General features: G+C 43.5%; 1 protein-coding gene across 1 annotated transcript; it reads left to right on the top strand.

Moving 5' to 3' along the window:
• Positions 1-300: 300 nt before the first annotated feature.
• Positions 301-23,921, top strand: C3H13orf42 (chromosome 3 C13orf42 homolog). The gene is made up of 4 exons (XM_048340821.1): positions 301-699; positions 20,055-20,199; positions 21,514-21,754; positions 23,744-23,921. The coding sequence occupies exons 1-4, from the start codon at positions 301-303 to the stop codon at positions 23,919-23,921; spliced, it is 963 nt and encodes a 320-aa protein (XP_048196778.1).
• Positions 23,922-25,005: the final 1,084 nt, after the last annotated feature.

Genomic DNA, 25,005 nt, shown 5'->3' with positions numbered 1-25,005 from the left:
CCTGCCTCCATCCAGCCCGGGCCGTCCATGGGAGCGCACGGAGCGCGCCGGGCGCCGGCTGGCACGCTTGTATCTGATCCCTGCACATCCTCCGGGCGCTGCATGGGTGCGAGCAGCACCCCACCGGACAGCCACAGGCCCCCAGCCTGACCCAGCCGGCGCGTGCTGGGATTCCAGCCCCGAGAGCCTCCTGCCAAGCAGATGGCACGGGGCCTGGGTGTGGGCTCCTGTACCCTCAGCTAGATCAAGTGGCAGCCGCGCAGGCAGCTGGAAGGGACCCACAGGTAGAAACCCGGCACCATGTTCAGAAAGATCCATTCGATCTTTAGCTCAGGCCCCCAGAGGAAGGCAACCGCCGAGAGCCCTTACTACCCGGGAGCCGGTGCCAACGTCAGGCTCCTTCGAAGCACCTCCATGTACGTGGCTGGGGACCACGGTGAGAAATTCAGCGAGTCCTTAAAGAAGTATAAAAGCACGAGCAGCATGGACAGCAGCTTGTACTACCTGCAGCAGGAGGAGGACCGGGCGTGGATGTACTCGCGCACGCAGGACTGCCTGCAGTACCTGCAGGAGCTGCTGGCCCTGCGCAGAAAATACCTCAGCAGCCTCAGCGACCTGAAGCCCCGCCGTGAGTACGGCTCCTCCTCCACCTCCTCCAAGAAGTCCTCCAAGGGAGGGAAAAAGCCCCAAGAGACCAAGGTAAGTGTGGCGGACAACCTTAGGCATGTGTTGTTTAATCCATGAGATACCTTCTGAGCAATGGGTCAATAGTCCTCAAAGACTTTGCCTGGCCTGGGAGTGGCCTAGGCTCCTGCTTATTTATTTGGCCGGTACTAGGACTTGAACTCAGGGCCCAAGAACCCTCCATTAGCTTTTCCTCCAACAGGCTGGTGCACTCACTGCCGCTTCAGAGTAGCTCTACTTCTGGCTTTTGAGTGGTTAAGTGGAGCTAAGAGTCACATGGACTTTCCTACTTGTGTTGGCTTCAAACCATGACCCTCAGATCTCAGCCTCCTGAGTAACTAGGATTTCAGGTGTGAGTCCCCAGCCCCCAGCTTCTTGCTTACATTTTTTTTTTTTTGCCAGTCCTGGGGCTTGAATTCAGGATCTGAGCACTGTCCCTGGCTTCTTTTTGCTCAAGGATGGCACTCTACCACTTGAGCCACAGCATCACTTCTGGCTTTTTCTGTTTATGTGGTGCTGAGGAATCAAACCCAGGGCTTCATAAAGGCGAGCACTTTACCACTAGGCCATATTCCCAGCCCTTGCTTACAGTTTTTCCTGCTGAGGATGGACAGAAGAGCAAGTGAGGAATCTCAGAGCTGCCTGCTGGGAAGAGATTGTGCATCTTCATCTGTCACTTGTGGCTAGACTTTATAGATAAGATGTTTATATGGCATTTGGATGATAATGAATAATTTCTCAATACTTTTTGTTACTTCCTAAAAAATTACTGTGATTACATTGAGACATGCCAGTGAAAAGTGGAATGTTCACATGTACTAGGTAATTCCTAGTGTCTTAGTGTTAAACTCTAGGGCCAGTGAAACAAGTGGGAGATTTTCTTCACTCTTGACTTGGACCCAGGTGTTCTGGCTGGGGACTGGGGCTTCCAGCCAGGGGCAAGCTTGAAATTAGTGAAAGAAATCACTTGAATTTACTTTGTCATTTATGCTTTACAGAGAGTTTTGTAACTCTTAAGGTTTTCTTGAGCATACATATAAGGCCCATACAGAAGGTGGGAAGACACTTCCCCATCATGGAAAATGGACACCCAGTTACCCCATTGTTACCTGCCAGATCACCTGGTGTCAGTGGCCTACCTTCGCATCTCAGTCAGTTTCTTTTCCTTTCAATTTCTCAAATTCGTTTTATTTTTTGTGTCTGTCGTTGAGGCTCTCTTGTTGCACATATCTGCCAAGCATTTTCCTGATAGCTAGGCTAGAAGGCATTCAGAACAGGCCTGTCGCTGTCTTCCTGCCTGGCTCTTCCAGAGCAGCGGCCTGCAGGCCATACAACATCCATTAATGTTGAATGACTGATTGGACTGTTATCAAATCTCTAGGACTTGGCCTAACCTTACTTACTGGTTTCAACTGTCTGCATTTAATACCAAGTGGGACTCGTTTAAATAATCATTTTAACTGCAAAAGTATGTCAGTGTTGGGCTCTATAGAAAAGCCTTTGAGCCAAGGTCTATGGCTAGTCAGCTGTAGATCCAACCTTTTGCTCTTTGGAGGCCACCTCTGATGACAGGGCTTCTAGATTTTCTTCTAGCTTGAATCTTCTAGGATTATAGGCTCTGTTTAGAGATGGGGGAGTATGAGAGCTATGTTCTGTGGCCCCAAGTTATCATGGTGGTCTCTCCTTCCCTCTCTCCAAATAGCAGCCTCTGGACCTGTCAGAACCTGGCTTTCTTTATCTGTTCTCTTAGGAGAAGTAGCTTTAAACCTATTTTGATTAAGATCCACAGAACTAAGAAATATTAGATATTGACTGGTTTAGATAAGCATACAACCATAAAGAAGATTTTGAGATATACACTTATTCCTCCTTATTTGTTTGATGCTATAATGTTTTGCCAAAACATTCTGTATTATTTTATGTTGGGATGTTGGACAGGCCACATTAATTTGCTCTCACAAGCCACTGCTGGGGTCCAGAGGTGCTGAGTGTCATGCTCTGGAGTTTTAATTTTAATAGGCTGATTGAAGCACGAATGAGGTTTAAGACATAAAGTACTAGGATGCCAGCTGGTCTTCCATCTCATTGCTCTGAGCCTAAGAGAGAGGAGCCAGTGAGAACAATCTGGAAAGGAGTTGAACCTGAGGTTAGTATAGCAAGCCCCCTGAGACCCTGCATGTGGGAGTCCCAGCCAGTCTCGTTGGCAATCTGCTTTTCCCTCAGAGCAAGAAGTCATTGTAAAAATGAACTTAAAACAGTTTTCAATGTTTTAAAAATTAAACAACAGCAATCTGGTGAATTTTACACTAGTGTTGGGCTTGAGCTGCAATTTGAGACTTGGGGTCAAGATGCTCAGATGTTAGAATGCCTAACTCAAGGCCTGATGCCCACTGCAGAAGGACAGCATATTTGAAATGGAGTTTGTCCCAGAATGTAGAGTCTCTGAACTGACAAAGTGAGAGCCTCCTGCTCTGGGCCTCTTCATTGTGTCTGTCAGGGGAGAGAAGACACCTCCAATTCTTCTGGCCTTAGAGCTCAGCCATGACACAATAGGGACAACCAGCTGTTATCCTTCACTTCTGACATAGAAGGTAAGCAAGCCCCACTCTACAGATGAGAAGTATGGGATCAGAGGCATGGATGGATTCATGAAAGGCCAAATTCCTGACTAAGAGAGAGCCAAGTTTTTAAATCTACTCTGTACCACGTCACAGCTCACATGTTCATGTGTCCCAGCACCTTTCCATTGGGGAAACACATTTTGAGCAAATGTAACACAAGATTTTGGCATGTACAGCTTGGGATGCAATGAATGGCTGCTTTATCCTGTCCTTCTGGGTCAGGGACAATGGTGAGGGCGATGTCTGCCTGCTATTGAGCATGTCTGTGCTACAAGTCCCCTGAAGGGGTGTGCGGGACCTGGGCTCCCTTTTCCCAGGAGAAATATGGCTAACAGATGACCAGAAATGCACTAAATGAATGCTTCTGAAAAATTTAGATATAAAATACTCTTCCATTCGGACACCTTTTCTTTACATGGTTACTATTGATTCTACTTCACCACGGTCTCCTCATCACTGAAATATTGAGCCTGTCCTATCTACTTTTGCACTTTTCAACCTCCCTTAGGAAAAGACTACAGGGACAGTCTTTCCATGGGCATGTTGTCATGGGTAGGAACTGGGCCTCTGTTCATTCCAGCACAAGTGCTTCCTCACAGCTCATCCTACAAAGAATCTGAAGTCAGTGAGCTCCACTCCAAAATACTAAAGAATTATGTGTGCAACACAAGCTATGGGAAGCTTGTGTATATGTGTGCCTAGACTGTACTAATTACAAAATGAACACCCATTTCCGTCCCTTGACTAAAGAAATTCACCTGCTATAAGAATGATTTCAAGATATGCACTGGTGTCTCATACCTGTAATCCTAGCAACTCAGGAGGCTGAGATTTGAAGATCACGGTTCAAAGCCAGCCCAGGCAGGAAAGTCTGCAAGACTCTTATCTCCAATTAAGCACCACAGAAATCAAGAAGTGAAGATGTGGCTAAGTGGTAGAGCACTAGCTTTGAGGCTTTGAGAACAAAAGGTTAGTGACAGTGCCTGGGCCCTAAGTTCAAATCCCAGAATGAGCACCTCCCACAAAAAAAATAAAAAGGAAGAAAGAATGATTTCAAAGGAACCAGTTGAGCTCTGGAGAAAGGCTGCCCAGAGTGATAAAACAGTTTTATTCTGAACATAGTTATCTTTCAGAATCATTTTTCTATTAAAACCATATGGTCTTCATTCATTAAAAAAAAAGATAGGGTCAGTAGCAAATAGCAGAAGGGTCTGAATCTAGTGCTGTAAGTAAATATTCCAAATCATCCATAGATTAATGGCATATGCGATGGAAAATGGATTCTGGTTTGCACTTCTGGGAACTACTGTTCAGATGCAGTGATACTAAAGCACAGATTTTTCTGAATAGTTACTAGAGGGTGGGTGCAGGAATCTATCTTTTGGCCCATATCTAGTTTGCAGAGTTGAAAGGCAGTAAAAATTCAATATGACCTGCAAAGAGTATTCCATTATTCTTGGCAGAACTTTCTGCAAGATGGCAGGCACTGTAACCATGATGGATAACAGAGCGTGTGAGCCCCGCAGTCACTTGCTCTCAGTCAAGCCACAGATATGGGATTGCATTTCTAAGCCTGCTCTCCACACCAAAGTTCTTTGCCCCACCTAGAAGCAATACTTTTTCCTCCTCTTCCTTTCCTTCCACCTTGTTTATTTGACTGGCTTCTTATCCTATGAGCACTTCCCCAGACTGCCTTTTCTCACATATGCAATCTGACTCTGTAGATTGGGTCAGAGTTCTCCCTCAGCACCCAGCCTATGTGTTGAAATTGCTCACTTGATAATCCTGGTCACTGACTGTGAGATCATCTGATGGGAGTTCATCTTCTCATTGATCTTCTTAACCCCAATCTCTAGCAGAAATCCAGGCACATGGTAGATGCATAGTAATCAATAGCCGAGAAACTCTAATAGTAAAACAACAACAACAAAAAACGTTTACAAAATTTCATGGTAGACTGGGAAAAAGCAGAGGTCAGTTGTTTGGATGGGTAAAGATTTGCCTTTTCTTTTTAATGGGGATAAAATGTTGGTTGAATATGTTTATATGGAGTCATATTCTAATGATCAAAGCATTCAATGTGTAATTGACCCAGAGCCCATCATCAAAAGGATGCTTTTTAATTGTACATTTTCTATGGTGACAAAGCTATATTTGCTTGTTAGATGAAATTTATGAAACATAGGAGGCATAAGAACAAAACCAATGGGCTGGAAATGTGGCTTAGTGTTAGAGTGCTTGCCTAGCATGCATGAAGCCCTGGGTTCGATTCCTCAGCACCACATAAACAAACAAACCAAAAAAAGCTGGAAATGGTACTGTGGCTCAAGAGATACAGTGCTAGCATTGAGCAAAAAGAAGCCAGGAAAAGTGCTCAGGCCCTGAGTTCAAGCCTCAGAACTGGCAAAAAAACAAAACACCCAAAACGATAAGAACCAAAACTAATTTATGAATCCTACCATCTAGAACTAATCATTACATAAATTTTAAGTACATCTTTTAAAATAATTTTTCTACAAATGTATTTAAATTTAATATGCATATTAGTGTAAATAAAATGAGGATGTTTAATTCGTATTTCAGGTATCTGATGGGTAGGCGTGTTTGTTTATTCATTTATTTGGTGGTACTGGACTTGACTCAGGGCTTCTCACTTGCTAGGCATGTGCTTGAACCTAGTTACCTCTAACTATTCTGGCTGTGATTATCTTTGAGATAGGATCTCTCTTCTTGCCAGGGCTATTCTGGACTGTGATCCTCCTATTTGCATTTCACACTGTAGATGGGATCGCATGTACCACCCAAACCACATATCCATTTTGCTGTTGAGGCAGGATCTTTCTTTGCTCAGGCTGGCTTATAACCACAATCCTCCTGAACTCCACCTCCTGAGTAAAATGACAGGTTTGAGCCACTGCTACTTGCTATGTTGGATAATATTTTTAAGCACAAATTTTCCCCATGCCAACTTTGGTCTATATGACCCAGGTTTGTCTTGAGGGCTTGAGGTTGAGTGATCCTCCTGAAGATGAGAGACAAAAAGAGATGTGGCACCAAGGGACATATGGTTGGGTACATACTTAAACTCAGAAATTATTCATTGTTCACCTGAAATTAAAGTTTAATATCCAACTTGTATTTTCTCTGCTAAATCTGGAAAGTCTAGTGTACATGCGTGTGTGTGTGTAGATATACATAGGCATGTATGGCATTGACTAGTTTTTGTAAATCTAAGTTTTAAAGGCAAAAACTTGGCAATACTTCAATTATCAAGCATTAAATATAAATATATCTTATGGGCCATAAAGAATTTTAAACAGATTTCTAAAGGTGTGATTAATGGGTAAAATTAGAAAGATGGTTAATTTTTAAAGACTCTTATTTATATATGTGATGAGGTGAAATATTGATTTCATCTTTCAAGTTCCTCAAACTCTCCAAATCAGTCTGCGTGCTGAGTAGATTGATGGCTGACAGCCCTTGGGTAGCATCAGGATGGGGCTGGTCACCAGAAAGACCAAGGCAGGATAAGAGGATTGTGGTCTTTAGCTCTATTAACTGGCCATGCAAGCGGGGGAGGGGGAGGCTTTGAAAGTTAAATTGATTACCAATGGCTAATGACTGAAATTATTGAATCAATCATGTCCATGTAATGGAGCTTCCCTAAGCCCCCCCAAAAAGATTGGGAAGGTTCTATAGTGAGGCTCCCCCTAGAGGGAGGATATGGAAACTGTCTCATATAGTTAGACTTTCTATCTATACCGTTAGACTTTCTATCTATACCGGCTGCTCCTGAGTATCCTTTACAATAGGCTTTATACAAACAGAACAGTAAACACGTTTCCATGTCCTGTGAGTTAGTCTAACAAATTATTTGAACCCAAGAAAGAGACTGTGGAAAGGCTGATCTACAACTTGGCTAATCAGAAGCCCAGGTGAAACAGCTGGGGCTCATGACTGGCATCTGAAGGGGGGAGAGGGCCATCTTGGGAACTGAGCTCCCTACCTGCAGTATCTGACACTACTCTGGGTAGATAGCCCCCGAACTTAGAGGACACCTACTCATTGTCTGCCACAGCGCTGGTTGCTCACTTGATGTGCAGGAAAATCACCCCCATGTTTTGTCACAGAAGTTTTTTGGGTGGATTGTTGATGTTTATTCGTAATAGTGCCAATGTTTCATTCATCTGGAGATCTGCATTCCTCTTTTTTATCTCTTTGTGTTGATTTTCGACTTCACTGATTTTTTTTCTTCAGCTATGGCAAGTCTACCAATTATTTAGCTTATCTATTGAAAACATGTTTATGTGCCTGTGTGAGTATTTAAATGTCAGTGACTGTATTTTTGTTAAGCTGTCTGTTCTAATAACTGCAGTTCTTGTTTTTAAACTACCGTTCACTTTTCATAAAATCTGGGTTATGGGTGTCTATTTTCTTAGTGCTACAATGCCAAAAGGAGAAGATAAACATCACTTTTGACTTGGTTCGGAAACTCCATCTAAAGTATGGCAGAAGTTGGAGCTCTTAAGATTTATCCCGAAAATATTCTTTCAATGATGTTAATTTTTATGTGGGTTGATATGAGCCATTTCACATTTAATTTCACCCAGGTGAATGATCCAACCAATGGTAGAACCAACTTCCCAATCCAGACCAATTTCACATTTTATTCTAGCAATTATATTACTGTTAGTGACATTTGGGCTTATATCTCTGACTAGCCCAGAACAGTGTTACCACAACTCTATAGAAATAATAAATACAGATCATCTGCAACTTATGATGGTTCAACTTCTGATACTCTGACTTCATGATGTGGGAGTGTTTCTAGGCAACTATTCTGCTTTTTGGTTTTCATGCAGTATTCAGTAAAATACATGAAATATCAAACACTTTGTAAAACAGGCTTTGAGAGAGATGAACTTGACCCAACCGTAAGCCACTCTAAGTATTCTAACCATGTTTATGTAGGCTAGGGCTAAGCTATGATGCTTGGCAGATTAGGTGTATTGAATGCACTTTCAATATTTTCAAGATAATGTCAGTTTATCAGAATGTAACTATTGTAAGCTGACAGGACATCTTGAGAAGTATAGAGCTTTTCAAATCTGTCAAGTTAAATTCCAGAGTCATAAATTAGCAACATTCAAACTGAATGGCGAATATAACACTAGGTGATAGTACATACACTGGTCCTATTAATTGGCTCCAAAAGTAGTTTTACACCATGTCGTGCTTGATGTTTAGATGTGAAGACAATGTTTTCTCTCTTTTTAAAAGAACTTTTTATAATTTTTTGAAGCGGGTCTTGGGTTTGAATTCAGGGCCTGAGCACTGTCCTTGAGCTTTTCTGCTCAAGACTAGTGCTCTACCACTTGAGCCACACGACTCCACTTCCAGCTTTTTTGGTGCTTAATTGCAGATGAGAGTCTTATGGACTTCCTGTCCAGGTTGGTTTTGAACCACAATCCTCAAATCACAGCCTCCTGAGTAGCTAGGATGACAGGTGTGAGCAGCCATGATCTGAAGCAGCGACTCTCATTACCACAGCTAGAACCACACATATGTGGTGAGGTTCCATGAAGTGAAAGCAGGTAGAATGACATTGAGATTCACTTTCCACGTAAAATGATGTGCTGGATGGTAACCCCTTTGTAAACTAAAGACAATCAAATTATAATTTAAAAAATTACAAACAGACCACCCAGAAATCATAAGTGGAGCTGTGGCTCAAACTGATAGGGTGCTAGTCTTGAGCACAAAAGCTCAGGGATATCACCCAGACTCTGAGTTCAAGCCCCATGACTGACAAAAATAAAATAAAATTTTCGAACAGAGTTTTTGGAGTTTCCAATATCCAATCTGTCTCATGTATGCAGCAGTCAGGAGAGTCAATCAAAAGCAGTTATATTCCATTTGTGAGTGCTGTTTTCCCAAAGCCATCTCAAGGAAGAAGCTCAGAATCCTTGATCTAGGATAGACCTGCAAGGGTGTAACACAGTGTGCGACAGGTGCACATGAGGCAGAAACTGAGCATGCTGCAATCAGCACAAATTTCATGGAGAAGGGGAACCCATAAAATGACTGTTAGGGAGGACAAAGATATTGATGGATAGGAGAGGGGGAAAGAGGATTGAACACTCATGATGATCTCCTTTGTGTTGGCTGGAGTTAGAATGTTCCCCTCCCCAATACAGTGACAGAATACTGCTGTGTAAAACAGGACGCTCATTTTGTACATTTTTTATCTCCTACTGAGACCAGCAGGAAAATGGACAGACTGGAGGAGGGGACAATGTAGGTACCCACAGGGCAGATGACATCAGGGCAGGTTGGCAAACAGATAGGAAATACAGAAAAAGACCAGCAATTGCCTCTAGGGATTCAGAAACGGAAATGAGAAATATCATTGAGTTTGGTTTGGAAAAAAATGCAAAGATTCCATCTGGGAAAAGGAAGTTAAGCCCTGGGCCTGGTGAAAGGTAAGTGAGCGGAGTCAGGGTACAATGAAGATGAGCTTAGAGATGTTCCTTCTTCCTGGGGCTGCTGCAGGGAGGGTGGGAACGGGAGCCGGGGGATCTCAGGCACAGCCAGGTTGCACCAGCAGACACCCTGCGTTCTTTTTTTTTTTTTTTTTTCAAATTTTTATTATCAAACTGATGTACAGAGAGGTTACAGTTTCATACGTTAGGCATTGGATACATTACTTGTACTGATTGTTACCTCGTCCCTCATACCCTCCCTCCCTCCTCCCCCTTTCCCTTTACCCCCATGAGGAGTTCAGTTCACTTAGACCAAACAGTTTTGCAAGTATTGCTTTTGTAGTTGTTTGTCTTTTTTTACCCTGTGTCTCTCAATTTTGGTATTCCCTTTCAATTTCCTACTTCTAATACCAGTATACATGGTTTCCAATATACTCAGATAAGATTACAGAGGTGGTGTAGGACACCCTGCGTTCTATTTGGCCTTTACAAAGACATAGCTCAAAAGTTCTAGAAGATAGTCAAGGTTGAAAGGGCAATGTTCCCTTCTGCTTGGAGTGCTGAGTTCAGGAAAGGAAGATCACTTGGGGTTGTATGCAGGCGTATTGATGACTTTTTTTTTTTTTGGAGTTTAGTCACAAATTTATTGATCTGAAAACCTAGGAAAGAATCCAGAAAGTATCACATATTAAAAACCAAAAGCTTTGCTGTAATATATATTTCAAACCAAACCATCCTGCATGCAAGATATAAGACTTTCTTTGGATGTTGTTATTGTTAAGTAAATTATATATTTCACAAGTATATATTAGCAGATGTGTAGTGACTCATTTGACTGCCTCCTAAAAGCAATCATAATTTCTGTTTAGCAATAGCATATCTACATATGAGCAAGTAAGAAATGAATTTCACTAAATACATAGCAAAAGGCATTTAGTTACTAAAATCCACTGGTAACTTTTGATGATATTAATGCAGTTTGGTATTTTATCTTGCTGTTTTTGATCTGTAATGAAGTGAGAAATAGGAAACTAAATATGAGAATTTAGGTAAATGAGTCAGTCTCTGAATGGCTCTCAAGTGTACAAGTTCATGGATTTTAGTGTTGATGACTCTTGTCTCAATTTGCACAATCACCTCTTTGTAAAATGGATACTCCTATGATGTTAGCCTGAGCCCCAAACCCTGAGTCCCTGTCAGTGCAGTAGGAGGAATCACCAAGATCATAAGGCAGAAAGGTACCGTGGAATCTTGGGAAGGCAGAAGAAGCTAGAATCGAGCCAGGACTTGACTCATAGTTAATCTTTGGCATAAAGAATATGATCACAAAATTAATCTGGAGACATTTTAAAGTATACTTATAAAGGTCAATAGAAGTCCTATTCATCAAATTCCATTTAACTAACTTTCCAGGTCACTTGATGCTTACGTACTATCTCCTCTGTAATATATACTGTACTTTAAAGTACTAAACTTGCATACAGCTATGGCCTGAGCTAGCATTCTACTGACAAAATGCAAAAATGACATATGTACATTTCAGTGCTAATAATTGTTGTAGCAGAAGATGCAGAGACTGATAGCTCCATTTGTATGGTGCTGTCATTAGTTCCCACAATGGGTATATTTAGTGGAGAACTATGCAGCTCTGAAGAGGCTGAGGAGGCTCTCAGTGTAAAGCTGGGGAGTGATCCTTCATAGACAGAGAAAGCAGTGTTCTTGCTGTGCATTGTAAGCTTCCTTTTTTTTTTTTTTTCTTTTCTGGAACCAGTGCTTGAACTCAGGATCTCACTAGCTTGCTCATGCTCTACTACTCTACCACCACCTACTCTGCTTTTCACTGATGTTTTGGAGGTAGAGTCTCCAAAACTTGGAGGTTTCAGGCTCCTGAGTAGGTAGGAATGGAAATATAAGCCACTATTTCCTGAGTCCCTTTTGCTTTGGGTTTTTAATCTCCTTTCCTTTCTTTCTTTGCTCCTCCCTCCCTCCTTCCCTCCCTCCCTCCCTTCTTTCCTCCCTTCCTCCCTTGCTACCTTCCTTCTGCAGGAAAATATGCCCTATGTGTGAGAAACTGTACAGAACAAATCCCTCAGATTCTTCAGTGGCATACACACTCTTCTTTTGGCAGACAAAAAATACTTAAAGAGCTTAAGAACATAGAAATGTCTATTTTGTTTGCATCCTAATCTGACCAAACCACTTGCATAATACTTTTTTTGCCAGTTAGGAAAAAGACAACATATCCTGGGCACTTGCTGATATCAAAAAACAATACCTTTTGGGCTGGGGATATAGCCTAGTGGCAAGAGTGCCTGCCTCGGATACACGAGGCCCTAGGTTCGATTCCCCAGCACCACATATACAGAAAACGGCCAGAAGCGGCGCTGTGGCTCAAGTGGCAGAGTGCTAGCCTTGAGCGGGAAGAAGCCAGGGACAGTGCTCAGGCCCTGAGTCCAAGGCCCAGGACTGGCCAAAAAAAAAAAAAACAAAAAAAAACCCAAAAAAAAAATAATACCTTTTGTTGAGTGTAATATATTATTGAAAGTTTATCTGTTAGAGACATATTTTGAAGTATTTAAGAGTAAATTATATATGTTTAAGATTAGCTTTAACAAATGAGAGATGGCAGGTGGTAGTTGTGAAATCTGGTGATGAGAATGAAGGATTCGTGGTACTGATTTCTGAAGTATATATTTTTTTAGATTTTTAAATTTTTATTGTAATGTGATGCACAAAGTGGTTATAGTTACATAAATCAAGCAATGAGTACATTTTCTTTTGAACAGTGTCACCCCTCCCTCAGGCCCTCCCAGTTTTTCTCTTCCTGACTCCCCCCCACCCCACCCCACTCAAGTTGTATAGTTCATTTCCAACACAGTGTCTAGTGGGTTTTACAACTGAATTGGGTCCCACTATTTCTGTGATTCCCCTTCCCCTCCCCCAGTCAGATAAACTTATATACAAGAAAAAGGATGCAGAAATCAAAAACAGCAGCAGAAGAGAATAAACCAAAGCAAAAAGGAAAGAAGACAAAAAGAACCACACACAGTGCAATTAAAAACCTCTTGTTTCCATTTCTTAGAGTTCATTTTGATAAGCATCATTTTATATGATCATCTGCATGTAGCTATTAAGCCCTTGTGATCCTCCCCTAAGAATATCCCTTTGTTCTCACCGTGTGAATGTTTAGACTGTTGTTCAATTAATTGTGTTCAGGTGTAATTTTTGTCTTTTACTATCCATTGAGTTTACCTGTAGATTTGCAGGCACATTCTAATTATTACAAATGAGGGAAACCATGCAGGCTGTGTGTCTTTGGGTCTGGCTTACTTCACTTAGTATAATTTTTTCCAAGTCTTATCCATTTCTTTATGAATGGAGCTATGTAATTCTTTCTGATGGAAGCATAGAACTCCATTGTGTGTATATACTACATTTGCTTGATCGTTAGTCCTCTGAGGGCCATCTGGGTTGATTCCATGTCTTGGCAGTGATAAACAATACTTCAGTGAACATGGCTGTGCTGGTGACCTGGTTTGTGGTGATTTGGATAGATGTCCAGGAGTGGGATTGCTGGGTCATAACTCCTACAGTTTTTACATTTAAAGTTATTTTTAAAATCATGCACCAGTGGCTCATGCCTGTAATCCTAGCTATTCAGGAAGTTGAGATGTGAGGATCATGGTTTGAAGCCAGCCCAGGCAGGAAAGTCTATGATACTCTTATCTCCAATTAACCAGCAAAAAGCCAGAAGTAGAGCTATGGCTCAAGTGGTAGAGATCTAGACTTGAGAATAAGAAGGTCAGGGACAGCTTCCAGGCCCTGAGTTCAAGCCCCAGAACTGGCACACAAGCACACAAAAAAAATGTTTCTCAAGCTAGTCTACACTTACATTCATTCCAATCACCAATGAGTATGTTCTCATTAAAGTAGTTACATTTCTACCCAAATCTGTTTGATTTTGGGGTTTATCAAATATGCTAATTTATCAAATATACTAATTTAAGTATGACAGGTGGTAAGATGAATACGAAAAAATTTCTTCTATGAAAATTGAGTTGAAGGCTTTAAAAATATAGCTGTTTTTTTAAAAAGAAAGAACAAACTTGGACAAAGAAAATATAGAAGATCAAAGAAAAATTGTGAACATCTAAATTGTTGTTGTTTTTTTGTTTTTTGTTTTTGCCAGTTGTGGAGCTTGGACTCAGGGCCTGAGCACTGTCCCTGGCTTCTTTTTGCTCAAGGCTAGCACTTTACCACTTGAGCCACAGCTTTTTCTGTTTATTTGGTGCTGAGGAATCGAACCCAGGGCTTCATGCATGCTAGGCAAGCATTTTACCACTAGGCCACATTCCCAGTCCTAGGTACACTAGGGAGAGTGGGAAAATCTTTCTTAAACTGGGATGATTCCTGAGCAAAACAAGATGTATGGTCACCTTGATGATGGGAAACTATTAGAATCCTCAGCTTTTAAAACTCATTGAAGCCAGGCACTGGCTGAGATCTGAAGTAGGCAGTTCTAAGCCAATCCAGGCAGAAAAGTCTTTGTGAGACTCTTATCTCTAAGTAACCAGCAACCTCGCCCTGCCCCCAACTCTGCCCCCTAGGAGGTATAGCTCAAGTGGTCAAGCACTAGCCCTGTGAGCACAAACATGAGGAGGTTCTGAGTTCAAATCCCAGTATTGAAAAAAAATATATTGAGGCAGCAGCTGTGTCTAACCAGAAAGCAGGGCTGGGTGCAAAACACTGAACCTAGAAGCAAACAAACCTCAGGGATACAGCAGTGAGATCCTGCCCAGAAGAAGGCTTGGGTAAGGTTTGGGGTTGGGAAGGTACGTCCCTGGTGGGTGGGATGCTCTGTTTCCAGGGTAAGTTGCAGGAGCTGGGTTGATCTCTCTGTGTGTTAAGCACCAGCAGAGTCTAGGGCACTTAGTCCAGTAGCTTTTATTCTCTGTCCTCACTCACCTGTATATCATGACCAGTTGTTGGGCCCTTTGCCCTGTGCCCTCCTCATCATGAGGTACTTCTCATGACTAGTAAAGGCAGAGAGTAAGACTTAGAATTGTAACAGGGAATACATTAAACTTTGAGAATTTAAAGACATATCCATCATTCTAATCTATTCTCCTTAAGTGGCTTTTTCTTTCTGGATTCATTTTTTGCTGGAAGTAAAAAGTCTTCTCTCAAGTCCCGATGCCAGGGGAACCCACAGAACTTGAGCTGTGACATGCACATGCTGTTCTTGGCAACCTGCCTTTGTCCTTTTCCTGTTTAGTCCTGTAGCTGCTGTTCAAATAGGGAAGACAGATTTCTAGACTGTCTTCCTGGTTTTGGTTAAACAGAATAAATTCTTGCTTTACCATAATTCTCTCTTTGTAAATTAGACTTTCAATAAGGCAGTGTCACAGGAACCTAGGCCAGAGGCCTAGCTCCACGGTTCAACATGTCCGGCTCAGTGAGTCCAGCACTCCAATATGCCAATTAAACACATACGCAGAGGTGAACGTCAGGGAAAGGAGATTGATGAGCACACTGGCTGCTTTGGGGAAGAGGGTGGGGTAAACACTTCAGCTCATCTATGGAGTACCCACATGAGATTTCCCATAAAACAGAGGAAGAAATAGGGCAGGGGTTACAGTATACATAATTAAGCAACCCTGGGAAAAGTGTGGCGTGGTTGGTCATTATTTCAGTTTTGGCCCTGTGAGGAGCTGAGGTTGTTATCACTATTGTCACTGGTGAGGGCCATCTGGTTCCCAGCAGATGACTTCTTACTCCAGGAGCCTCATCATTAGAGATAATTGCCCTCCTTCTGTAGGTGGTCTGTCCTGGAGGATCATTGTTGCTTGGGGGTAGTTTGGATCTTTTCTCGTAAAGAGATATCCTATCAGTCAGCCCTGTCATTCCTGGAATCCTCGGTGACCCTAGGCGAAAGAGACTGAGAGCAAAGGAGACATACAAAATGGAGGCAGAGATGTCTGGGATGAATCTGGCTTTTAGTTAACTCATGGCCCCAAGCAAGGAGTCTCCTCCTTCTCTTACTCTTCCTCCTTCTCTTCCTCCTCCTCCTTCTTGTCCTGGGGCTTGAACTCAGAGCCCCTGGATGCTGTCCCTGAGGCTCTTTGTGCACAAAACTAGCACAGCTCCACCACTTGAGCCACAGCGCCACCTCTGGCTTTTTCTGAGTAGTTAATTGGAGATAAGAGTCTCAGGGACTTTTCTGCCCAGGCTGGCTTTGAACCATGATCCTCAAATCTCAGCCTCCTGAGTAGCTGGGATAACAGGCATGAATCACAGGCAACCGGCTGGAGTCAGTGCTTTTTAGCAAAAGACGTTTCTTCCTTTTAAGCAAGGCAAATAAGTGACTGTATGTGGTCTTGTTGACATCCGCAGAGTCAAGCCTGTGGCAAGCATCTCCAATAACAGACTATGAGTTTTTCATTTCAAAGCAGCCATCATGATGAGGATTTGTGGGCCCCTCCCCTCGCCCAGGTCCCTGAAGAGGGCAGCAGTTTTCAGTTGCTTCCTGGTAAGAGTCATTGCATCACCTTTGTTTATTGGTCTGGGAAAAGGGCAAATGCAGACATTCCTACATTCAGCTGGTACCACTCTGACTGCCACCTTCTTGGGCTGAGCCTTCAGGATGAGGTCCAGGGCTGGGTGCTTTTGTTTGCAGGAAAGAAAGGCAAGGTTAAGTAAGCAAAGACGTGATTTGCTTATTCATTTATGCTCATGCCATGAACAATCTGAGAACTGAATACAGGTGATGGGGAAGCAAGGGGAAACCTTGTGTTGTGATGGAACTCGGTCACATAGCACCTAGGAGAAAGCTGTGAGAAACATTATCGGTGTTGTGTCCCCCCACCCCACCCCACTCCAGTGATCTGGATGGGCCAGGCCAGAATACAAAACTCTCTACAGGAACAAACCATACAAACAAAACCATAACGACAGCATGTTGAGTGACTCAGTAGAGAGAGCAGGAGTGGGGTCTATGTTTTTGGGTGATTCTTGGATGCCACCCACAACAGATGGGCCAGGTACAGAAAGAAGACCCAGGACCTGAATGCTGTGGCTTGAAGTCTGGGGAATAAGCCACATCATTCAGTATTTGGAGTAATCAACAAGTGTGCAGCAGCACCTTAATCACTGAGCTCTCTCATGGAAGCTAGTGGATAGTATTTTTCTTTTATCTCCCCACACTTAATTATTCTGAATATTCAGTCATGTTGCTTATTTCTCGAACTTCTAGCTATTGAAGTCAAGAGCTGGATCTCTCTCCCGTCCAGATGGATAAACAGGAGTTTGTCAGTGTAACTGTCTATCTCATCTGAAGGTGGAGGAAGTAGCAGGAGGACACAGGAAGGCTGAGAGAATCTAGACCCGCCCCTGACACGGGCCCTGCCATTCATCAGTAAGAAGGATGCCTATTGACTGAGTTCCCTGCACTACACTAACAAAGATTTCCGATCAGACTCTGGGGATTATGGGCCAACATCCAACTCTTAACCTTTGGTGTATCTGGCATCACCAAGTCTTGAGCATCTTTGCTTTCTGGGAGTCAGATTGTCCTCTTCTCATCTCAGCTACTTTCTCACCCCTGATACTCTGGGAGCTGGCTCCTCTGTTCCTGCTAGCCCCAAGAGGAGAATGACCTCTCTCTTGTTCTCTTTGTCCATGAGATTCCTACTTTTCACTAGTCTTCACTTTATGTTTTAAAGAGACTGGATAAATATATAAAATTAATCTTCCATTTTTTATGGTACTGGGCTTATAACTCGGGATCAAAAGCTTCTTAGACATGGCACTGTCACTTGAACCATTCCCCCAGCCAGTCTTCCACTTTTAATAAAAAGATTCATGTCTACTGCACTACTCATAATAACCAAGTTGTAGAAACAGCCCAGATGCCTTACAATAGATGAATGGATCCTAAAAATGTTGTACCTAGACACAATGGAATTTTACACAGCCATTACAAAGAATAGTATTATGTCATTTTGCAAGGAAATGAATGGACCTAGAACAAATCCTGTTAAGCAAGGTAAGCCAAGCTTACAGACAAACAGCATGTTTTCTCTCATATGTGGAAGCTAGATCTAAAATACCAGGACATAATAAATTATATGGGTCTCACATATTGAGACCAAAGGAGGAAACTCTTAGGAGTGGAATGGGAAGGCACAATGACTATGTGCATCTGATCATACAAAATAATACTTATCAAAATGAACTGAAGGGAATGAAGTCAAGAGGTTTTTCATTTTTTGCCTTCTTTTCTTTTTGTTATGTTTGTTCATTTATATGTCATTGGGAGGATAAGGGGAGGCACAGAAATGGAGGGACAAAAGGTTAACAAATGCAGCAGTGGTATTAACTAGACACTATGTTGAAAATGAACTATAAAATATATGGGTAGGTTTGGGAGGGGAAAACTAGGAGAGAGCGAGGGAAGGGGTGACATTGTCCAAAAAGAAATATACTAATTACCTGACTTATATAACTGTAGTACCTATTTATATCACCTTTATAATAAATATAGTATTTTTTTAAAATGATCCAGGTCTATGCTGTAGTCCTCTGCTATTTCTTATTAAGAAAAATCCTTGTAATTACAATAAGGAAAAGAACCCACTAATTTGAAAGTTTTTCCTAGTAGTATAAAGCACATACATGTCACAAAATGAAGTACACACATGGAAATGTCATTCTTTTCTTTCCCAGCCTGTCAGTCTATAATGTGATCCTAGTCACTGATATAGCCATCCCCACATTCCACTTCCAAAATGCCCACAGAGGATAAAGGAAATAGCCCATATGACAAAACTTGGGAAGGGTTCTATTACCTCCTAAACCCTTCAGTTCCCCTGTTGGTTCTGTCTCTCTCATCTGGAGTTCCCCTCCACACTGACCACCCAGTGCCCCAATTTGTTAGTTGCTCTCAGCTCCCAGTCCTTTTTTGTGAGCCATGTTGAAGATGATAACTTGAGTCAGCACAGAACCTGAAACTTGGTTAGAAACTGAACAGATTTTTCTGGCTCCGTGTTTTATTGTTTGTTGTACCTCTCAAATAATCATACTAAAATCTCTATAATTTTGTCAGCAGGAAACATGGCCAGAGAAAGACAAATTATTTGGCCTAATGTCTGCTGACAAATCTGTGATCATGAAAGAAGTAGATCGTATTGACCTTTCACTTTCTCTTTCTCTTTGAGATAATTGAAAATCCATTGACCTATGGCAATTATGGATCTGGACTCTTTGCCTTCCTTCCACAGGGCACTTAATTAAGTTTACCTTTAACACTTTTAATTGACATACAATAGTTGTAAACATTGATGTGATACAGTGGGATGATTCAATATATATATCCAACACATAATAATCAAAGCTAAGTGGTTAGCATTTCCTTCTCCTTAAACATTTATAATTCTTTGTTGTTTTGTTTTGTTTCTGTGTCAATACTGGGACTTGAACTCAGCTTGCTTGGCCAAGTTCTTGCTTGGCTTTTTTGCTCAAGGCTCATGTTCTACCATTTGAGCCACACCTTCACTTCTGGCTTTTTTTGGTGATTAACTGTAGGTACCAGTATCACAGACTTTGCTGGCCTGGCTTTGGACCTTGATCCTCAGATCTCAGATACCTTAGAAGGGAGGATTGCAGACATGAGCCACCAACACCCAACATTAGTTATTCATTATTTGGGAACCTTCAAATTCCTCTCTTCCAGTTCTTTATAAAATACATAATAAATTGTTCTGAATTTTGACACCTGATCATACAGTAAGCCATTAGAACTTGTTCCTCCAAATGAACTGTATTTTGGTGCTTGTTGTCTGACCTCCTCCGATGTTACCTCACACCTTCCCTTCCTCCCAGGAGCACAATTCTGTTCTCCATTTGTACAAAACAAATGATTTCAATTCTTCCTGTGACTTAGTATGTGCATTATTTGCTTCCTGTGCCTGAATTATTTCACTTAGATAAAGGCCTCCAGTTCCATCCATGTTGTAGCAAATGGCAAGGATTTATTGTTTTAATGGGCCAATTAAGTTTCTTGTGTGTGTACACATGCCACGCTTTCTTTATCCATTCATCTGTTGAAAAGCGTTGCCGATTCCGTATTGTGACTATCACATCTCCCTTTGAAACCCCACACGTTCCTACCTCTGCACAGCATCTGTTCAGGATCTCTGGCTCCTGTGCAGGAGGCATTCAGAAACTGGCCCTGACCCCCGTGTCTCCTCCTCCCTTTCACATTGAGCAGAAAGCATCCTCAAAGAAATACTCCCAGTTCAGTGCCGATGTGGCCGAGGCAATCGCTTTCTTTGACTCCATCATCGCAGAGCTGGAGACTGAGAGGCGGCCAAGGGCTGAGGCCGACCTGCCCAATGAAGATGTGGACTTCGACGGTGAGCACTGGAAAGACACTGGAGCATGGTGGCTGGAGGGGGGCAGGGCTGTGGGTGGCTTCTCAGACAAGCCTCAGGAATCCCACCTCTCCCATCAAAGGGAGCCCTAGCCTTGCCCTTGCACAACCAACCCTGTCACCTCCCTTTGATCCCATGTGGGACTTCCTGCTTTAGTTGTCCCTGTAGCCATTGCTCTAGTCCAGGCCTCTGCTGCTTGGACAATGTCTGGACAAAAACTTTCATATACTCTACTTAGCCCAGCTAAGGCAGGGGAGAACTTTCTTATTTGGGAAAGTTTCCTATTTGAGAAACTTTCTATTTGGCAAAGCAATAGATAAATGATGAAAGAAAGAATTGGTTGGTTGGGGTTTTGTTTGACAGGGACAGTTTCAGCTGTCAAATGGGAATGTTCTAGAGATTTTTGCATAATAATGTGTATACACTTAGTAGCATGAGTGAAAAGCAGACTTACACATGGCTAAGATGGAGCATTTGGTGTTATGCACACCCACCTAAAAATTTTGTAAAACTAGAAAGGGAAAAGACAAACCACATTTTGAAAATCCAGCTCAGATCTTACTAAGTAAGCTAGGCAGTGGGGTGTAAGGGCAGTGGGGGCTCAGAATCTACTTTGGCTCCTAGTGTACCCCAAAAGAGGGAGGAAGCCTGGCTTGAGGTTGATTCTCTCCTTACCATCCCTAGTACTATCCTGACAGAGAGCGAAAATTCAGCCCATTCATGCCTCATGCTCATTTATCCATAGAAATATATTATTTAGCTATTGATAGATAGGCCCAAAGTTCTTTTTACTTACTAGCATAAAATACATCTTTGGCAACTTTTCAAGTTGTTAAATACAGAGCTATGTCCTCCTTTTTTTTTTTTTTCTTGTTCTAATCCTGGGTCTCTGACTCAGAACCTGGCCACTGAGAGTTTTTGCACTCAACGCTCTATCACTTGAGCCACAGCTCCAGAACTGGCTTTTTGGTAGTTAATTGAAGATAAGAGTCTTACAGACTTTCCTACCTGGACTGGCTTTGAACCATGATCTCAGGTCCATGACTAGCTAGGATTACAGGTGTGAGCCATTAGTGCCTGGCTGCCCTCATTGTGAATGGAAAGTATATTCCATGTTATGCCTGCACCATAACTGGAGGGTCTGACCCCCCTGGCTAGGCTCTCCAGACCTCCAAGTGCTCACTGGGATGAGCACGGTTGTCTCTACCTATCCTCAGCCTGCCCACTCACTCCTGCCCTTTCTGTTCCTCCTGAGAATGAGTCCTCTGGGCCGGGGCACCTGCATCTCTCTTCCAGTGGCCACCAGCTCTCGAGAGCACAGCCTGCATTCCAACTGGATCCTGAGGGCTCCGCGTAGACATTCAGAGGACATGATCCTGCATGCTTCACATAGCCCCGAAGGCCAGCTGCGCAGGAGCACAGAGTGCAGGACCATTGGCATTCAGAGGAGGCTTGAGAGACACCCCATTTACCTTCCTAAGGCTGTAGAAGGGGCATTCAACACCCTGAAATTTAAGCCCAAAGCTCATAAAAAGGAGTAAGTACTTGAATGCAACCAAGAGGATTGCTTGTGTCCCAGTTTCTGGAATCTCTCTCTGTCTCTGTCTCTGTCTCTGTCTCTGTCTCTCTCTCTCCCTCCCCCCTTCCTCCCTCCCTCCTTCCCTTCCTCCCTTCCTTCCATCCCTGTAAGTAGTTGTACAAAGGGGTTACCATCCAACATGTCTGTTTATAAGTACAATGCATCATGATCAATTCTCCATCATTCTCGCTCATTCTTCCCAGCTGCACGCCTCTGCCTCTGAAGTGGTTCTCTGTGTGGGGGTGGGGAGTGTGTACCATTCATGGGGCTTGAACTCAGGGTCTGGACACTGTTGTGCCAAGCCGCAAAACGACCACCAAGAAGGCCACCGAGACTCAGACGTTCCGAAATGCAAAAGCAAGGCAAGACTTTATTCAAGCCAGCTGCAACTCGGGCCTCGTCCTACCCACTGACACAGCGGAGGTTAGGAGGGCGCCCCGAGCTGCGATTACACGGGGCTTATAAAGGCAAAAGACAAAGTTACAGCCATCAGGTGTTCAAACAAGACAAAAAAACAAAGTTACAGCAATCAGGTGTTCAAGCAAGCAAGACCCGGACACGAGTACAAATCTGATTGGCTCAGGGCTCAAGGCACAGGGCTCCAGGCATTCTAGGGGTGGTTAGAGTTAAGCATTCCCAGCGGTTAGAGTTCTTGACTGACTGGGCCCTAATAAGCTTGTCCTGGGTCTGCTCACAGGACCTGCTTATCTCAGGTTCGCGTGGTAAAGTGGGGACTGACTTCAAAGTCTGGCACTTCAGACACTATCCTTGAGTTTTTGTGCTCAAGGTCAGTGCTCTACAACTTGAGCCACAGCTCCCCCTCCAACATTTTGCTTGTTAATTGAAAATAAGATGTTCACAGATTTTCCTGCCCAGGTTGGCTTTGATCCTCAGATCTGAGTAGCTAAGATTATGGGCATGAACCTCTGGCACCTGGTTGAAATGGTTCTTGAAGGTGTTTGGGGACCCTGTCCTACATGCCAGCATTATTCTTGTTTATTTGAGGTGTCAGGGACTGTTTTATAATTTTTTCATGGTACTCTAGCCTGGTGAACTGCTATCCCTGCCTGGGCATTTGCTCTAGCTCTTCATCTGCCTCTTTCTCTCTCTGACCCACTTACATAGTCCTCATGCTTTGGGTTCCCCATTCATCCTCCACCACCCAGTGCCAAGGACACATGGTATGCCACTGCTCCTTTTTTTTTTTTTTTTGTATTGGGGATCAAACCCAGGATGTTGCACTTGCTAGGCAAGCGCTTTGCCACTGAGCTACATCCCACCCCGCTACTGCTCTTTAATGAGAGCTCAGGCTGAACAGAGCAGAGTACCAGCAAGGAAGAAGTAGCAAGCTGAGGAGCAGGTACCCCTACCGCCTCTGAGGTGGAGGATTTCCTGCTGGCTAGGCCCCAGGGGGCCATCTTGGCTTTTTGTCCGGTGGCCCCCTTCCCTGGAATTCTCCTCCCCTGGGACCAGGTCCCTGCCTAGTTGTGTGGTGCTGTAAATTCTCTCTTGCTCTGGCTAGTCCATCCTGCAAGGCCTGTCCCATGCAACAGGCCTGGTGAAAGCCACCTAGCTGTTTCCTTTGCATAAGTAACTCAACACTACTAGATCCAAGGTTCCCTAGATAGATTTCTCCTCCCTCCCTTGCTAGACTTATACTAGACATAGTAAAAGCAATCATCAACATCAAAACACAAGCCAACAACCCCTCCCCCCCATAACATGACCCAGCCCAATCCTTGCTTTTCTCCTTCCAGGCCAGGCCAAGAATCACCTGAGGTCCATCCACAACCCCCCTGATGCCACGGCTCGATACTTCCCGAGACCCTGGACTGGGGGTTCAATCTGATGTTCTCCTCAAGCATAGTGGCAATCCAGGCATCTCTTCCCTCTGTGTGTGCAGTGGCCAAGCTGAACTTGAACCTGTGCTTCATTCCTCCCTTGCAGACTGGGGAGCTCCAGACAGATCCTCTCCTACTTCTCCGGAGAAGACATGGACTGGGATGCAGAGCTCTTTGCATCGGAGCCCCCGGAACCGCCCGGGGATAACTACTACTGTGAGACAGAGAACCCCAAGGGACAGTGGCTACTTCGGGAAAGACTCTGGGAGCGGACAGTGCCCTGACTCCAGAAGGATTCCTTGACTTGTCTCAGGCTGGTTTCTGAGAAGCCGTCTACTTTCAGTATAGCATGAGATGGTCGATAGAAGGCAAAGAGCATGGTAATACAACCAGACTCCTCAGTACTGCACGCTGGTGCCCAGCTCATGCCTAGCTCGTGCCAAACAAACCTGTGGCTTCCCAGAGGGTGTGCCTCAGGGAACTTGAAGCTTGGTTTCTCCACAGGGTGGATGAGTGAGCAGGGGGCTGGAGCCTGCCTGGTGTGTCCTAGCTCAGTCCTGGTTTGTTGTAGATGCCTGCACAAGGGGCGCTTGCACTCTGCTCAGTACCAGGACATTCCAACACCCCCACCCCCCAGAGCTCTGGGCCAAAGTTTTCCAGAAGGTGGTCCCTATTCCATGAGCTTAGTGGGTTTGCTTCTTCAGAGGCCTTTTTGTGCAGAATGCAGTCGGGGCAGCAGCTCCTTTGTTCTCTAGATTTTCTCAGAGTTTTCCAGGAAACGTCTACCGCTGAATTAGGCTGAAGATGAAGCCAGGGTCCTGGTGGTAGGAAGGGCTCGGCACTTGAGAACATGCAGTCTCCTGCAGCCTGCAGGCCAAGCTCCACTTTCCAAAGGCAAGTACATGAAGGAGAAAGAAAGGGCTACTCCATGCCTGCTGCCTCCGCCTGCCCTCCCTCCCTCCCTCCCTTTCTTTTTTTTCTTTCTTCCTCTCTCTTTTTCCTTCCTTCTCTCCCTCTCTCTCTCCTTCCCTCCCTCCCTTCTTTCCTTCCTTCTGAATAACCACACACCCCAAAAAAGTCTTTTTAAGTATGCATGTGAACAATTTATGACAAGCCAGACATTTTGAGGGTAAGAAGCAACATACAGTTCTTTTTGTCTCGAAAATATTCCTGTATTCCAGGAACTGCCTGGACTCTATTTGTGAATTAAACATAATTTTCCTTTTAATAATCATGAATGCACTCACCTGAAGCCAGAATTAAGTTTCAAATAAAGCATTTTAAAAAATGGTATTTATAACAGGAGCTGAGGTTGTAACTCCTAACTGTGGCAAAATATCTTTGATTTTTCAGCAAAAGAAGAAAATA

Source organism: Perognathus longimembris, chromosome 3, assembly GCF_023159225.1.
Source record: "Perognathus longimembris pacificus isolate PPM17 chromosome 3, ASM2315922v1, whole genome shotgun sequence".
Classification (NCBI taxonomy): Eukaryota; Metazoa; Chordata; class Mammalia; order Rodentia; family Heteromyidae; genus Perognathus; species Perognathus longimembris.
Note: the sequence above shows the minus strand (reverse complement) of the source record. Positions and strands in the feature narration are given on the sequence as shown.

Excerpts from the sequence above, each read along its gene's own strand:
- C3H13orf42 (XM_048340821.1), top strand. The coding sequence starts at position 301 with ATGTTCAGAAAGATCCATTCGATCTTTAGCTCAGGCCCCCAGAGGAAG. Across the intron at positions 20,200-21,513 it reads TGAAGATGTGGACTTCGACG|TGGCCACCAGCTCTCGAGAG; the intron begins GTGAGCACTGGA and ends TCTCTCTTCCAG. Across the intron at positions 21,755-23,743 it reads CCCAAAGCTCATAAAAAGGA|ACTGGGGAGCTCCAGACAGA; the intron begins GTAAGTACTTGA and ends CCTCCCTTGCAG.